The sequence below is a fragment of the Silurus meridionalis genome, chromosome 15 (assembly GCF_014805685.1).
Source record: "Silurus meridionalis isolate SWU-2019-XX chromosome 15, ASM1480568v1, whole genome shotgun sequence".
NCBI classification, from domain to species: Eukaryota; Metazoa; Chordata; class Actinopteri; order Siluriformes; family Siluridae; genus Silurus; species Silurus meridionalis.
This window is the reverse complement of record NC_060898.1, coordinates 15,598,082-15,615,915: the sequence shown is the minus strand read 5'-3', so window position 1 is coordinate 15,615,915 and position 17,834 is coordinate 15,598,082. Positions and strand designations below refer to the sequence as shown.

General features: G+C 37.1%; 1 protein-coding gene across 15 annotated transcripts in view; it reads left to right on the top strand.

Moving 5' to 3' along the window:
- Positions 1-17,834, top strand: part of ncam1a (neural cell adhesion molecule 1a) — a 258,543-nt gene that overhangs the window by 174,956 nt on the left and 65,753 nt on the right. For 10 of the 15 annotated variants that reach the window (XM_046867287.1, XM_046867279.1, XM_046867282.1 and 7 more), the window contains exon 9: positions 10,793-10,822. The exons of the other annotated variants lie outside the window; for them this stretch is intronic. In XM_046867287.1, the coding sequence (XP_046723243.1) occupies positions 10,793-10,822 (30 nt within the window). The remainder of the gene's footprint in view (positions 1-10,792; positions 10,823-17,834) is intronic. 15 annotated transcript variants of the gene reach the window in all.

The following is a 17,834-nucleotide window of genomic DNA, read 5'->3' as shown; positions in this document are numbered from 1 at the left end:
ACTACAGTATCTCACAAACGTGAGTACACCCCTCACATTTCAGCACCCATTTTAGTATATCTTCTCAAGGCACAATACTATAGAAATGAAATGTGGATATATTAGTAATCAATGTGCAGCTTGTATAGTAGTACAGATTTACTGTCCTTTGAAAATAACTTAAATGGGCATTAAATATAATGGGATGTTCCAAAATCACACAGTCTGGTGTTCAGTTGTCCATATATACAGGTGCATCTCAATAAATTAGAATATCATTAAAAAGTTGATTTATTTTAGTCATTCAATTCAAAAAGTGAAACTCATATATTATGTAGATTCATCACACACACACTGATATATTTTAAGTGTTTAATACTTTCAATTTTGATGATTTTGGCACTGTGGATGATTTTTAAACATACTTTCCAGAAGGCCAACAATTCACCAAAAATGTGTTTTTGTTGAATTGTTGGACTTCTGAGAAGTATGTTTTCTTTTGCTTTAATTACTGCCTCAATTCAGTGTGGCATGAAGGTGATCAGTCTGTGGCACTGCTGAGGTGGTATGGAAGCCCAGGTTTCTTTGGTAGTGGCCTTCAGCTCATTTGCATTTTTTGGTCTCTTGTTTTTCATTTTCCTCTTGACAATGAAAAGAGTAAAATGAAGGTCAGCAGAGGGAAGCATGAAGTGCTCTAAAACTTTCTGGTAGATGGCTGTGCTGATGTTGGACTTGATAAAACAACCAGCAGATGACATGACCACTACTGACTCTTCTTCCAGTCTCTGGGACCTTGATTTCCAAATGAAACGCAAAATTTTCATCTGAAAAGACGACTTTGCCCAAATGAGCAACAGTCCAGTCCTTTTTGTTCTTTGACCAGGTAAGACACATCTGACGTTGTCTCTGGTTCAGGAGTGACTTGACACAAGGACTGTGTCAGTTGTAGCCCATGGATACGTCTGTGTGTGGTGACTCTTAAAGCACTGACTCCAGCTGCAGTCTACTCTTTGTGAATCTCCCCCGTATTCTTTAATGGGCTTTGACCTTTTTCTACCACATTTATTTCCTTCCAATCAACTTTCCATTAATGTGCTTGGACACAGCACTCTGTGAACAGCAGCTTCTTTAGCGATGACCTTTTGTGTCTTACCCTCCATGTGCAGGGGGTCAATGATCGTCTTCTGGACAACTGTCAAGTCAGAGGTCTTCCCCAATAATTCTGTAGCATGAACCAGATTGAGACACCAGTTAAAGGCTCAGGAAACCTTTGCAGGTGTTTGGATTTAATGAGCTGATTAAAGTGACACCACGAGTTCTCCAATATTGAACTTTTTTTACAATATTCTAATTTTCTGAGATACTAAATTTTGGTAATTCATTAGCTGTAAGCCATAATCATCGCAATTAAAAGAAATAAACACCCAAAATATATCAGTCTGTGTGTGATGAATCTATATAATATACGATTGTTGTTCGCTGTTACTGGTGATTATGTTATTGACCGCCACAGAACTCAGGGAGGGCGGGAGGGGGTCAGGGAGTTGGAGTCAACAGATTGAATTAAGCTATTTATTGCGCAAGAATAACGCTAAAGACAAGGTCATGTGCATTAGGTATTTTCTAGGAATGAAAAAAAAATGCTTATTATACAATAACACCATAACATTACATGTCTAGGGTTAGGGTTAGGGTTAGGGCATGTCTGAATTATTAAAAAATGTATGCTTAGTACAATCACTAATAAATAGTCACAGTAGTTACCAGACATCATTGCAAAAAATGTGACACGCTGACAGAATAAACTGGTAATATGTTTAGCCCAAGCAGCGATGCTAAATGGCAATTATGCTAGCAACCAACCCGGCTAGATGACAGGTACAGCAACCCCAGTCAAAAGGCACATTAAATATCGTTATCATCCTGTAGCCAAAATAAAGATCACATAGTTGTCTCCTTTAACACTCTTTACTATTATCTAGGAACAGTAGAGTATACGTATAGCTTCACAAACCTTATCCTGCGTTGGGGAAGCCGCACTAGAGATGCTGCACACGTTCCATTCGTGCCGAAAGGAAGAGAATTCACAACAACTTTCACTTATTGTATTGAATTACTAAAATAAATCAACTTTTAATGATTTTCTGCATCTATATGACACCTATATATATATATATATATATATATATATATATATATATATATATATATATATATATATATATATATATATATAGGTGTCATATAGATGCAGTAGAAACAGCAGGAAGCAGCTTCCATGCTATAAATGTACTTCTCTCTGCACCTTTCCACCACTACAAATAATTATTAGCCAGGAAATGGCCCATTTTCTTTCTTTCATTTTTCATCCGGAAACAGACGAACAGCTTCAATCGACATCAGCTCACAGCTCTTATTGATATTCAGCCCTGCACAGAACCAATTTCTTTCTGTCTGTCTGTCTCTCTGTCCTTTATCCTTCTGCTTGGCTTCGCTTCACTTCCAATTGCCCTCCCTGCATTTTTCTCAAAATATGATAACGCTACACAGCGTCTCGCGTCTCTTTCTGAACCCGGATTCTCGACCGACGACTGAATTGCTTTAATTGTTCGTTGCGCTTGAGCGTAACAATCAAAAACGAACGGAATGGTTTTAGCCTGGTGCAGCATAGCAAAACTTAAGCTGATAAGCTGGGAGGTGAATATCAGGGCTACAATCATATTTCATATAAAAGCAAATGTGTATTTGAAAAAAATGCGAATTTGTATGCTGAAGCCCGGTTCCCTTCTCCATCTCATATTAGCAATCTTTGATCAGTGCTCTTGATTTGTTTTTTAAGGGTTTTTTTTTTGTTTGTTTGTTTTATTTTAAGAAACATTCACTTTCTCTGAGGGTACTTGTAGAATGTTTCATAAATGTGAAATAAAACCTATCGATATATGTTTGCATTGTCAAGAACAGAATTACCAACAGTTAACTTTACATGTTTAACAACAGCTAACTATATATGGTAGAGACCCTCACAGAAATACTAGGATTAAATGGTGAATGGATAAAGTCCATATACACCATATTTCCCCGAAAATAAGCCCTAGCATGGTTTTTCAAGGTGTTCTTAATATATGCCCTACCCCGAAATTAAGCCCTAATTAAGATTCTCAGCCGGCATTTATGGCAGCACATGATGTTGTATTGAACTATAAAAAAATGTATATTAATACAATAAAATAAAAAATATATAAATAAAGTAATATAATATTAATATATTATAATAATTAATATTATTGTAATATAATATTAATATACCAGTATTATAAATTATAATTACCATAAGTGATGATAGTTGATGAAGTGGTTCAAATGAGCATTGAAAGCATCAGAATGAGAAAAGGTTCTCATTTGATGCTATTTATATGTTCACTTCAACTATCAGGGAATGGCATTTGTAGTGGAGTAAAAAGAAAAGATATTATGCATTAAAATGTAATAAAGTAAAAGTTTGCCATAACAAGGTACAGATACTTGCAAAATGCATACATTAAATGAAATTAAAAAAAATTAACGAAACATTTTGACTAAAAAAGATTAAATAGCATTAAACTAGTCTGAGCAAGTGAGAAATGTTGGCCATCTGGAAGCATTTCACAGCTTCTACAAGTGACATCAGACAAGCGACTTGTGATTATACCGAAAATATATTCTTTTAGGTTTGTTACAGTGTCTTTGTTACCCCCTCTGGGAGGACTACTCGTCTTTGCAGTTGGCAGGTCTGTCAACAAAATGCGCGATTAAATCTATGAGCAAACCTTAAGCGTCCTCCTCAGCTACTCTGAGGTCAGTTGAGAAACTGACTGCTGATGATTGTCTTGGATGCATTTTGTCTTTGGTTTTGTTTTCGATTTCTCTTGTACATTCTGCCGCTATATCATCAGGATGTCAGTGTTTTATATAGAATTTGACAAGTGGAAATGCTCCAGGGGAGGGAAAGAAAAAATCTTCTGGAACTATTGAGGTCTGCATCTTGGAGTTCTCACAGCCAGTTACAGTTATGGACTCAGTGTGTTTATTCAGTTTCGCTGAGACGAATGTTCTCAGCCATTCTCTATGCACTTCTCTGACACAGCCTTATCTGAGGTTGAAGACCTGTGTGGTTATGGGCACAAGGTGCAGGGTGAACATTTTTCTTTCTGGAATGTATTTTGCTCCCTGTGCATTAGGATTAGCGTGTTGAATTGAACAGCTGATGTGTCAGAACCAGCTTTGGGCTTTCTGTATCGCACATGCTGCTGAAAATGCCTGGTTAAAGACTTGTCTAACAGGCCCCGGTGACTACTTTTGATCTGCAGGAACGAGATATACCTCATGTTTACGTCTAGAAGAGGTGATATTTACTATACAATGGTCCACCTGATAGCATGCTGAATTTAGTAAATATATATATTTTTTCAGAGCTAGTCTGGAAATCTCACCTGAAAAGAAAAAAGGAAGATTCAGTTCCAGCTATATTGTCAGTGTTTCTTTAAAACTTACAATGGCTGCCACATACAACATTTTTACACATGCAAGATGGTTCTCTCATGAGAATGCATGAATAAAATCGCGACATAAAAGAGTATTTATCTTATCCATTCAACTTGTGTGATTTTGTTTTTGAGGAAAACCTGAGCAAAAAATTTAAAAAGCAAAGCGATGCAGCTTAACCGTCATGACATGCTATCTTAAGAAGATAATCTTGTTTTGAACATATACACAGATCTCCTGCCAGTCTCCTCTATCCAGAAATTAAGTCTGCTCTTGTTTTCCCATTCACGTAACCCCTTTAATATGTGAGAAATGCTCAGACAGCGTTATGCACCAGTGTACTTTCGGTAACAACAGGCAGTTTTTAAAATGGTCCTGATTTTCCTAATTGTGACCCATTGTTTCCTGCCGTTTGAATTAAATCATGTCATTTGTTACATGAGCTGTCATTTGAATATGAATAGCTTTTAATGATATAATCAAAAAACACCCTTGTGATTCAAGTGAAAATAAGCACACTGACAGAGACTGGCACGTTTTATCCATGGCTACAGCTCGCCTACACACAATCACCTAATCACAATCTCATCTCAATTTATTTCACGTGCGTAGGATTTATCACCTTAACATATTTATGGGGGAATAAAGTATATGGTAACCCTTTTAATAAACAGCAGAGCTTACGGTTTTCGGTGTGCATCTTTTTGGCAGAAGCGCTTAATCCGAAAACAACAAACCAGATAAATAATGAAAAAAGGCTTCTGCTTTTGTATTACTTTATATTCTGACTGGAAGCAGAGAAGATGTCTTGCCATAATTATTACATGAGCTCTTGGACATAAATAGCGCCAGGTTCAATAATAGAATAATATTTATTTATTTTTTTTTTTTTAACATATACACAGTAAAATCATGTACCTGTCATAATTGTTACATTAGCCTTAGATAGTGTGACTGTGATAGACCAGTTGTAGGTATTTAACCCCATGAATTGAAACTACTGCAGCTGCTACAATACAAAAGGCATGGAAAAAACATCACACCTAAAAGAAATACTGACAACTAATAATCAATTTGTTATCTTACTGTTAAGCTAGTTAGCATTTGACAAAAGTTTAAACATAATTAGCAGGCTACTCGTCTCTCTGTGATAGCCAAGTTGTATGTTTTTTAACTTCATACCTATTGCTACAATCATACACATAATCATATTGTCTATGTTGCCAATACAAAGGGCGTGTAGTCACATCAATTATATAGAAATATTGAAAACTATTATTTAATATTTATATAAAAGGAAATATTTCACTAAAGCTAGCTATCTCACATTGGTTTGCTATTAAGCTAGTTAGAATTGCACATAGGGTTCATAAAAAAAGGTCAAAAGGTTTAGAGACTAGCTCTGTTTACAAGAAAGTACTATATTATTTACAGTGGAGGAAATAATTATATGATCCCCTGCTGATCTTGTGGGTTTACCCCCTTACAAAGAAATCAACAGTTTCAAAATGTTTATGGTAGGTTTATTTTAACAAAGAGTGACAGATTATGAAAAAATGCATTTCAAAAACATTAAAGGAAGGTTATACATGTATACACTACAACCAAATTAATCCTGTCTCTTAAGGAAAGTACTTCTTATATCAACACGTTATGTGTATAAAAGACACCACAGAATCAACCTTTTCCATTCATACCTCTCCCCCACCATGGGCAAGACCAAAGAGCTGTCAAAGGATGTCAGGGACAAGATTGTAGACCTGCACAAGGCTGGAATGGGCAATGGAAGGCTGGAATTTTTCTACATGAAGATACACTTGGTTCCATGCAGCCTTTTTTCTTATCTTGATTATGTGAAGCATCCACAATATACTTTATATTCAAGTACTACAATAAGGATATCATATTGGAGCTAATACCTGACTGATCAGATACTAGAATTTAACACAGCTGTGGGATTAATATTTATATATTTTTTTTTTATATATAACCTATATATTATGTAACTATATATCATTATTGTATTATCATTGTATGGGAAATACAGTGTATATAATGTAGTTACAATGCAGATGATAACAAAAGGGTAAGGATTAGGATTTGTATCCTAATTTCTCCACCATGATGCAGCCACAAGTGCGGCATTTTAGAAGTCTCAACTCTTTAGTCGCCCTCAGTCTAGAGCAGTGTTTGCCTTGTAAGACCCTAATCCCTTATTAGCCTTGCTTAATGGGAGGTCAGGTATGAATATCAATGCTGAATGAAAGCTCTCTGGAACTAGATATCTGATATTCATGTTTTTTTTTTTTTACATAATCCTATTCACAATCACCATCAAGAGCACTTGTAAAAACCCAATTTTTAAAAGGGGTTTTCAGAGTAGACAAGAGTCCAGGTGACTGCACTCGATGCCGTATGCGTGGCCAGTGTCGGAGTGGGTGTGTTAATTCCTGTTGGAGATGGAGGTTGGAGAAAATGATGGCATTGTGATTGTGAATATGTTTAGCGCGAAGAAAGAACGCTAAAATGAGTGTCGGGGCAGAGCACAAGAGTTCAGCCCTGATGACCTGATCGCAGACTCGCGAAGACGGGATAATGAAATCATTTGGAAATCGTTATTACAAGTCGGTCTAATAAAGCGTACACTGAACTTTGTTTTATGCTCTTTTTTTATCTTTCGAGTGCAAGCATTCAGTCTTTGTCATGCTCCAGTCCTAATCCAGCCCGAGCTTCTTATCCGTTAGATGTTGTGTAACTCCATTAAGGATAAAAGTGCTCCAGACAAGCCTCCTAAAGTCTGTTCCAATTAGCTAAATGTGTTTTCAAAGACTTTGGTAGGCCAGTTGATACTTGTATGAATAATTCCCTCAGAGAATGAGTTATCACTGCTTTTTTTTTTTTTTTTTGCCTTCAGGCCAGGTTCCATTTGCATCCCTTTTTCCCAGTGCTGGACCTTTATTCTCCTTTTTGCTCTCTGCCAAATCACTGGATGACTGGATGAAAGGACATCCACAACAGAGAATTACTATTATGCAGTTGGGAAAAAAATGTAAGCTTTGCTGGTTTATTGTCAGCATGTCAGGGGTCACAAGGGAATCTTGACATATGTATTCATTTTCTATTCATGTCTTTTAATTTATCAGTAGCGTAGATAAAAATCTGCAATGGAAAAAACACCATTGTGAGCTGGATGATAAAACATGGACCCTTGATTGATTTTGGCTTAATGAATGTGACTCAGGTATAAAAGGCTCCTGGGAAACCTACTCATCAAGGCAGTCCTTCCAAAGCAACCTGATCCCTTTGTAGTCACGTAGAGAAATGAGTTCAGATAAGGTGTTCGCTAATGCTTCCTGGCGGTGCAAACGTGTCAATCAGCGTCAGCAGCGTCTCAGGGATCCACGTGATAAATAAGGTTGTTATTGACCAAGTCATGCAGAGCAGAGTTGATATTTCACTCGCAGCATTTGGAAAGTCTCTCTTCCATAAATAATTTGGTTTAACGGTTAATCATTAAACCGCTCCATCACATCTGTGGTATTTAGGGAGTTTGCTGGCTTGTTTTGGTTGATATGCATACTGTACTGTTCCAAAAAATAAATGCCAGAAATTAGATATTAGATATTTAAACAGGAGGAGCGCACGATTATCTGGAACATCCTGTCCAGTCATCTGACCTTAACAAGGTCAAGCTGCTCTGGAAATAGTCTTAATCAAAAGGTTTTACAGAGGTCTCTAACTCCAGCTTCACAAACATCTAGGACATGTAGGATAAGGACTACTTGCAATTAAAAGTTTGTTCGATTTTGGAAAGTTTTCTAATGCTTGGTGTGAACATACAGGTTGTTTTTCTTGCTTTCAGACAATATCCATTTGATTATCCAAAGTCAAATCCGGCAGCGTATGTACAGCACAAGGGCATCATCAAATACGTGACTGTGTACAAGATGTGGGGGCAGAACGGGGTTATAGCCAGAAAAATGAATAAATAAATTTTGTTTACAAGTTACAGCATTACAAGGAAACAAAAAATATCGCAATAGCTGCAATCACAAGTATTAAGTTGTTTTTCTTTTCATCTTTTGTTTTTTTTTGCCACATTACTCATTGAGATTTTAATCATTTATATCAACATTTATATAAACTAATCATGGCTCAGAGAAAGAATGTTTTGATGCTTTGCTTCAAAATCAGAGTGGGTTAATAAGTTTCATATAGGCTACAAATTAGCTTAAATAAATGTATTATTGTCCAGTATAGATGGAACATTTTCAATGTTACTAATACTATCATCAACTATCTAAAGCCTACAGTGTGAGCAGTGTATGCCGTGTAATAAGAAATAATAATTTCTGTTTAGACCATTAATTCCTTGTTATTTACTGTAATTGTTTTAATTTATTTTAATGGCCATGATAAAAATAACTGTAGTTGTTTGAAATATTTGCAAATTAACAAGGATGTTCAGGCCCCTTAAATAATTGGATATGACTTATAATCATAATTTTTGACAAAATATTTTCTCAAGGGTTCCATTGATTTTTAAAAGTAAACATGTTCCTCTAAAGATTTATGTGCAGTTACAATATTAACTGCTTTTTGGTTGGTTGGTTAGTTGGTTGGTTGGTTGGTTGATGTGACACTTTACTTAGTGTAATGGAATTGAGTATAAAGGAGACTTCTGTTCTGTTTTGTTTTGCTCATCTCTCTCTCTCTCTCTCTCTCTCTCTCTCTCTCTCTCTCTCTCTCTCTCTCGCTTACTCTCTCACCCGCTAATCTTATTCTTGCCACCGCTTAACACTTGTTAGAAAAATCCCACAGTCCCTATCATGCACTCTCCCAGCTCCACTCCCCATTCACAAACTGGCCCTTAACTACGCCCTCATTTCCACAGTTGAATTTTATCACCTCTAATATAACTAGTTCCCCATTTGGGAACTTGAGCTGCGTTGTAACACTTTGGGAACACCCCTGCGTTACTACGCAGCGTCTCATTCCTCAGGGAACCTAGAGACGTTCTCAGTTCAAGACCATTCTTAGAAAAGGCTCTGAATCTAAATGGTTCAGCAGAAATTCCCATTACTTCCCATCACAGTGAAGCAAGGTAATTGTGTGGAATCATGTATGTTTAAGAGAATAGATAGCACTTCCTCTGTGTGTTATGCTGTGCTTTGTGCTAAACTTAAAAGATTAAAAGAAGTTAGTGGGATTTACATGTGTAGAGGGAAATGCATTTGACTTTTCGCTCTCCCTTGGTAGCTGTTGTATAATGGGAGAGCAGGTCATAGGTAGAAAGTGGCCAAGAACAAATTACGAAAATATAAAAAATAAAAATAATGCAAACAATTATTTGGATGATCAATCTTTCCACCTTTTGAACCTTTATCTGTTTTTTTGTCAGTAACTTTTTAAATCAGTATTCATAAGACATTAACAATAACCCATCGGCTCAAAGTTTGTTTGGATTAGACTTTCTCGTGAAACTTTTAACAAGCACCCTCACAAAAAGCCTTGATCTCAGCATTCACTTGACCGAGTGCTACTCAAAAACCCTATTTTATTTTATTTAGCACGAACAAGTGCATTGAAATGAAATCGACCCTGTCTGATAAACAGCAGGTGATAGAATACAGTTATTGAATGGCCTTGTCATAGTGAGGCTAGTATACTTTGGTGAATTACTTAGCAACCTCCATGTCCTTGATTAGCTCTAAATCGTCAGTATGAATAAAGCCGTGTCGCGTTACATGGTTTAATTAAATAACTTCGAAAATCTCTGTGAAGTGTCATGATATAGCCTTATTTGACAAGTTGGTGTAATCTCTACTGAAATAGGAGGTTAGGATGTAGAGTGTGGCCTCTCCCCCTTTTTAAATAGCTAATACACTTTTGCTTATCTCACAGCCTGGGCTAAGCCATACCTGATAGTTATTATCGTGGATGTTTAGGGCAGGATACTTTAGATTTTAGAGACCATTTGATTAAACAGCAAATCTGTGGTATAATGATGTCATGAAAATTGTTGATCTGTATGGGTGGTAGAGAGAAAGTCTGTAAATTTTGAATGCATATATATTTTAAATGGAATAACATTAATGCTAACATGTTCATATTTAAAGCCACAAAATGCTTAATAGGGACCTTAACATTTGAACCAAACAACATGAGCTTTCATTTCACTCAACCGCACACAGGCTGTGTGTGGTTTAACTTTAAAATCTGTGGACAACATGTCATTTTAAAGTTTTTCTTTGCCATTTTTTTTGCCTTTTTTCTCGTTTGTCCTCTGCAGGCTTCTTGGACTCGACCTGAGAAACACAAGGTACCACTGTTGAATTAATATAGCCCAGAAAGCGCTAATGCTAGAAAAACCCTTTACTACTATTAGTGTTAGATCCTTCTCCACATATAGAAAAACTCTCTCACTCTCTTTCACACACAAACACACACACATGCAAGCAGGGTTAATTAAATAGCCTTCATTTCCAAAAGGGGTGCTGTTCTATTTATTTTTTATATGCCTTATTATTTTCTTTAAAATCCTTTGTGCATAGAAGTCATGATTCTATCATTACTTTTCTAATAATTCCAGAACCATTTTCAATAACTGTCCACTTTTAGTCACTATGGCTTTTTTCTTCTTCTGTACTCTTTCTTTCAAAAAATGTAAGTCAAGTCAAAATGAACATTATGTACACATTATTGCGCTTACACAAATGCTGTGAAATCAACCATGACGTGATTGGTGTCTGGAGTCATGTAAACAATGAATGAGCTCTTAAAGCTACAATAAACTAACCAACAGACACACACTCACACAAACACTCTCACCTACTTACTACTTTACTTTAATCATGTACAAATTAGATTTCTTTGTTTTAATTTCCGGTTTCTTTGTTTATTGCTTTGTTTAGCTCATTAATAGAAATCGCTATGTTTTTACAAAACTTAAATACATTTGAATGTAAATCAATTGTGATTTAGTTACCAGGCTTTACTTTTTAGTTTTTCAATTGACTTACCCTAGTATGTAATTTAATACAGTGGGCTCTCTCCCGAAACCTGCTATTATATGTGCTAAATAAAACAGACACCGTTCAGACGATGTGCAAACAGATACAGAGAGTGAATACTTTGCAAAAAGGAACAAATAACATGCATTCTATTTAAACAAAAGCGCCAAACAGAAACAGGGGTGAGCAAAATTGACAATTGAAGGAAATGCTTAATGACAGGAATGGGAACATGACATATTTCTAAAACCTCATAATGACCCTGGCAAATTATGTACAGATATTTTTTTTTTTGGTCTGAATTGTTCTTTTGAAAAATAATAATAGCAATGCATTGTAATACTAATAATATAAATGGCTAATACTCATTAGTATTGCAGTAATTAGAAAGAAAAGGAAGGATGTAGCAGCACCAGAGTGTACACTAACACTTTCATAACCTGCTCTATAGAAATGATTCTAACCTTGGCGCACAAATGAAACCCGCATTAACAACACTTTACCCATGCTGAATACACTATGGAGAAATTATGAGAGCGTGTAAATAATGAGAACCACTCTGCTTGTTGAAAAAGCCAATCTAGGTGTCCTGTTTACTTGCTTAATGGTTTAGTTGTAAATATTCATGTGTTTTCTGCACAGCTGATAATGAGTGATTCAGATGCATATGGAAGGTGTGGGAAGGTATCAGCACACGATCTGCACAAAATGAAAGCCTGCAATTATACACTTGCCCACGCATTACTGCACGTCTCCATCTGCAGTAGCACGGCCCCTGTAATGTGGGAATTTTACATCACTATAAAGTTTTTCATTGCTATTTTAAGGAATACAGCAAACAGATGTTGTCTCAGGCTTGCATAAAGTCAGGCCTGAGATGCCGGTTTGTTATTCAGATTTATGCATATAATGCTTGGAACTTGAGACTTTGTCACAAAGGGGTTTACACAAAGAGTGGATAGATACCTTTGGATAGTTGTGAGGGAAAAAAAACTGCCTGAGATGATTTTTTTTCTTTTCTGAACAACACAGGATAGTGTAATTGTAAATTACTCTGAATTTACACATGCAGCCACTCACTGTACTATAAAGTCAGTGGTAGCCATTCCTACTGTAATCAGTGGATAATGCACCTAGCGTTCTACAAATCAGTAGATGGATCTTGTGACCATTGTCACTCCTACTGGTATAGGGATCACATGTTCTATAATCTCTTCATATTCATTTGTAGATGGAACATGTGTGCTTTTCTGTCTTCACTCTCATTGGCAGCTGGATTATGGATTCTTCACTTCCATTGGTTGTTGGTTTACGTGCACTATACTGTACCTACTCCCATTAAAAAATGGATCACATACGCTCTATTGTTTTTACTCAACTTGGTAGATTCACTCTCATTGATTGTAAAATCAAATGCACTGTACTGTCTTCATTCGCATTTGTAGATATATCACTTGCACCCTACTGTCTTCACGCCCATCGGTCATTTTACATGCACATGTACATGCTACTGTCCATATTCCAATTGGTAAATGAATCACATACGCTCTATCGTCTTCACTCCAATTGGTATATGGATCAGTTGTTTTTTTTTTTTTTTTTTACTCTATTGGTTGTCAGTTCACATGTAGTCTACTCTCCCTGCTCGCATTGATAGCTGGATTACATACGTTGTTTTGCATTCACTCCGACTGATTATGGATCAAGTGGCTCTGCTGTCTTCACTCCCATTGGTAGTCGAATAGTGTCTGCTCTACTGTCTTCATAAACTGAGAGTTGCACAAAGTCGCTGCACCAGCCCGCTTCATATATGCTCTATTAAATTTTTCTCAACGTTGTTGCATTGCTGGACATGCCCACACGTAGTCATTGTTCCTGGAAGTTGCCAGCACTCTTTAAAAATGAATGGTCGTTGGTCTCTTTGTCACTGCGGGTCTCTGTATAAACATAGGTCTATTCTTTTATAATCATGTTATATTATAGTCAACGTGTATGTGTTCTCAGTAGGACTCTCTTTACCATTATAGCAGAAGATCTTCTACTAAGGGAATGCCAGTGCTTTATAACACATACACCTACTTTAGATATTTAATCTGGTTTCACTGTAGGGGGAGGTTAATTTAGTTTAGTGGTTAAGATTTTTTAATCTGAAGGTCGTGAGTTCATATTCCAGCTGCATCAAGCTGCGATTTCTAGGGCCCTTAGCAGGGCCATCACAATACAAAAAAAAATCCTTTGTTATTCATGCACAGCATGTTAATCTAGAGTTCACCTGTATCATTTTCTTACCCACTGTTCAGAGCATCACAAACGCTTCCAAACATATTGGGCAGATGAACCCTTTTTTCTTGTTGCCATTTCTTTGTAAATACACAGTCAATGATGAACTTGTGTTAACACATCTGGTGTAATGCGCACAGACAAATGAACTCCTGATAATCTAAACCTAGCTCACTGTGATTCTTCACTTCCTCTGATAATTAAAGATAATGTATGACAGGATTTCATGCTAAATTTGCAAAACAGGTCCTGAACTTATGAGGTATGTGTGTTCAAAATAAATAACACTTCCTAAAAAAACGCTGATATGCTGTGTCTACAGGGGCTTCATGTTTCATATGAGCAAAATAAAACATCTTGCCCGTTTTAAATGTTTGCCTTAATGAATATGCAATCCGCAAGCTGCTTTTATCTACTAAAATACGATGCAAAATCATTGCAAATAGATTAATTTAGCACCTGCACTGTGAATTAATGCGGTCTGGATTCACTTTGGGAACGGAGATTGTGTGCACAAATTAGCACGAGGGAAGTGCAGGTGTTAATTAAGGAATACATCATTAGGGGGCATGCAGTTATGGGAAAATAATCAACAACACAGTGGTGTGATGAGCTACTGTTACCACCCTAAAGTGTCTGTATCAAACAAAATGTCTGCAACACAGCAATTTCCCAGCTATTACAGTTTTTTTTTTTGTATCCGTTTATAGCAATGATTAATGCCATCTCTTGTTTTTTGTTTATCTTGTTAATTTTTTTTTATTGTTCACACTGGAGACTGCATCCATGAATGTTAAATAATCTATTTTCAGAAAACATTATCCATGATTATGTTGTTGTTTGGTAAATAATAAAAATGTTTTAATCTGTTTAATATTAGATTACAATCTTAGATCATGTTGATGCTCCATTTTAAAAATGCTTATGAGTGCTATAGAAGTGATAATGTATTAGAACGAGCATGTTTGTCACGAAGACACGCAGATGCAAGTGCAGTATACTTTATATATAGTATAAAGTATATGTTAATAAACCTGGCAAATCCCAATCGTAATCCAGTGGCACATATACAGGAATAATGAAAAATGAAAACAAGATAAAAAAAAACAACAGGAAATCCGGAAACGTAAACCAAAAGGCGCGGTACAAGCAAAGAACTAAATGTAACACTTTGCGATCATATAACGGACACACAGGGATATGAACACAAATTAATTACATGGTTAATCGAAAACAGCTGGGGACACAACAGGTAACAACCAATGATGTGACAGGCGGGGCATGACATGAATCAGAACGAGGATGCACATGGCTCATGTGAATAGAATAAAACCCAGAAGTGTGCTGGCATGTGCTTTGTGAGGGATATGAGGGATAATCTCTGACAATGATCATATCACTCTGTGTGCCTTTGCATCAGTCAGTGCGATAATTGTTTTATCACAGTTATTGTAATACTAATATTATCGAATAAAATCAATGAAAATAAAATATTAGTGCATTCTGGGTGAATCTCTAATGTTCCAGATGTTGTTTGTGTTTTGATGTTTAATGCTTGACAGAATTTCTCTATGCCTGTAGGCCCAATGTTGCAGGCAATAGTTTTAGTAAACTTACCTGGATAAGAAAGAAAGAAAGAAAGAAAGAAAGAAGGTGCTTTATCCTTGTCACATGTACTTAACAGCACAATGAAGTTTTCAGCCGTGTTACAGCTCCCCTGAAGCACAGAAAGTTAAGGGCCTTGCTCAAGGGCCCTAAGAGTGGCAGCTTGGAAAAACCAGGGCTTGAATCCCTGGCCTTCCGATCAGTAACACAGACCTTAAATCACTGATCTACCACATCCAGTGGACAGTAACAAAATATTTTGGCCTGCCCTAAAATACATTTTTTCAACTGGCTGTACTTTTGGCTTTACTGAAGTATAAACATTTTGGGGAACCTTTACTTCCTACTACTTCTTAAGGAAACTCTTACTGTGTATGGTCTGTTCTGCAGGAGAATAAATGTGCAGAACACTGACTTGGAATCATTGATTTATTCTTAAGTGCTTTCCCAAAACAAATGCTTTTAGTGCAAAAGTTTCTTGAATTAAAAATGCAATATTATAATGTAATATTTTAGTCATATTTGAGGGGGCGATTTGTACATTACCCACCATTGATAGAGATGTTCAAACATCTCACAAGTGTTGGAAGTTAAGTAATTTTGTATTATGTTTGGACGCTGTGTGCACGGCTGCGCTTGAGGGATTTTTAATTTGTTTGTTTGAGCCCCGTTCAGGACACATTGTTAGACACATCATGCTAAAGCCAGTGGCTGCATGAAACCATTTTAGATATTTCCACTTTCGTTTCCTATGAGTAACGTCACATGCACCAATCATACCCTCTGCTAGGAAAAAATAATCGAGTGCTTCTTTTTTTTTTTTTGCTACAAGACTTTGAGAACGGGTGCTGTTTTTATTTCCTATCACAACACACTGACTGGCTGCACATTTCTGAGAAAGTGCCTGAGCAAAATGATGCTTTCCTGCGTTCTCTATTGGAGCAGATAATGAGATGCGCACACGAGACCGTGATTGCGATCCGCCGTCAACTCGTGCTTCTTTTTTCATGATTCTCGTTCGTTCTGGCATGTTTTTCCTTGGCAAAAAATTTCACAACAGATGAGATAGTGGAGGCGCCGAGTGATGCTGCAAGCTCTGTCCAAGGTCAAACTAATCGCTCACAGTAACACCTCAGGCGGTGCGAATGGGGGAAAAAAAAGTTGCTGTAATGATCCCTCCAGCTCCAAACACGTAACACGGCCGTGCACATGCAGCTTACTGCTTATTACTATGCGAAAGAAGGCGACACTGCATGCTAACAAGTTTCTGAGCGTGCCACACCGACCGGATGAAATTTACGACCCATCCTTTGAATCGTGACTAAGCCAGGGCGCCTTAAATCAAGTCCGGGAATTGATTGAATTTCCGAGCTGCGTTCGCTCCCATCCTGCTCGGCAGTCAGATTTCTCACTGACTATTGAGCAGGCACTTTATAAATGAAGTGCCACTGCAAATTTCAGAAATGTCTCATTCGGGCGTTCCTCTTCTAATCCCAAATGCATGAGCTATGCCTTTCTATCAAAAGGTGGGGGGAAGCTAACAGTGATGATTCACTCAGGGGCTTGTCACTTTGCTTGCTCTGTGAATAATTAAAGGAATGCTTTGTAATCTCTAAACTACTGACACGACGGGTTGAAATAGGAAATACACTCAGAGTAGTCCTGTGTGTGGTTTTGTCCAAGAATTAGCCCTGCCGAAAGCGAAGTAGTTGGAAGTAATGTGTCTGGTGAGAAATGTCTCTCGTGAGCTTTGCTTTAAGCCTACTCAATTTATTCAATGGCTTCGGTTTCTTTTTTTTCTCTATTTTATTTTCAAAAAACACCACTTTTTCACAGCAAATGTTCTGTAACTGATTGTGCCGGGTGCGCCAGCACGTGATGTGCATGGCCGATAGTTTCAACAAGGCGATGCAGGAGGAGCTCGTGTTTATTAGTTGAGTAATAGGGTGTCATCTGGCATGACTAATAAATCTGCATCGACTAATAAAAGGGCTGCGTCGGCTGATTAGCATAGGCCACATCGCGCCACTTAGATGCATTCAGTCAATTAATTTCCATGTATATGATGTACTGCGAGAGGCATTCATGTGAAAATTTCTTCAGAAATGTCTTGAATTTTAAGACGCACATATGAGAGTTCTGACTCGTATTGAGAGCTATGCGTGAAGCAGCCCTTCACAGCAGGGAGTTTTTTTTCCGACAGTTGAGAAGCTGGTTTTATAATATTTAGCCATTCAGCTCTGATCTGATGTAGTCATTGAGCTTTAATGTGCAGGCAGATGCACGTACAGCAACTTATTCACTCGTCAGTTTGTAGAACATGCTGTATTCTGTGAACTATAGCCTGCAGTAGGCACATTCCACTCCTCGATCTATAGCAGGCAACTCACATGGAACACTGAAGATCACATCGATACAGGAAGCTGATACAATATG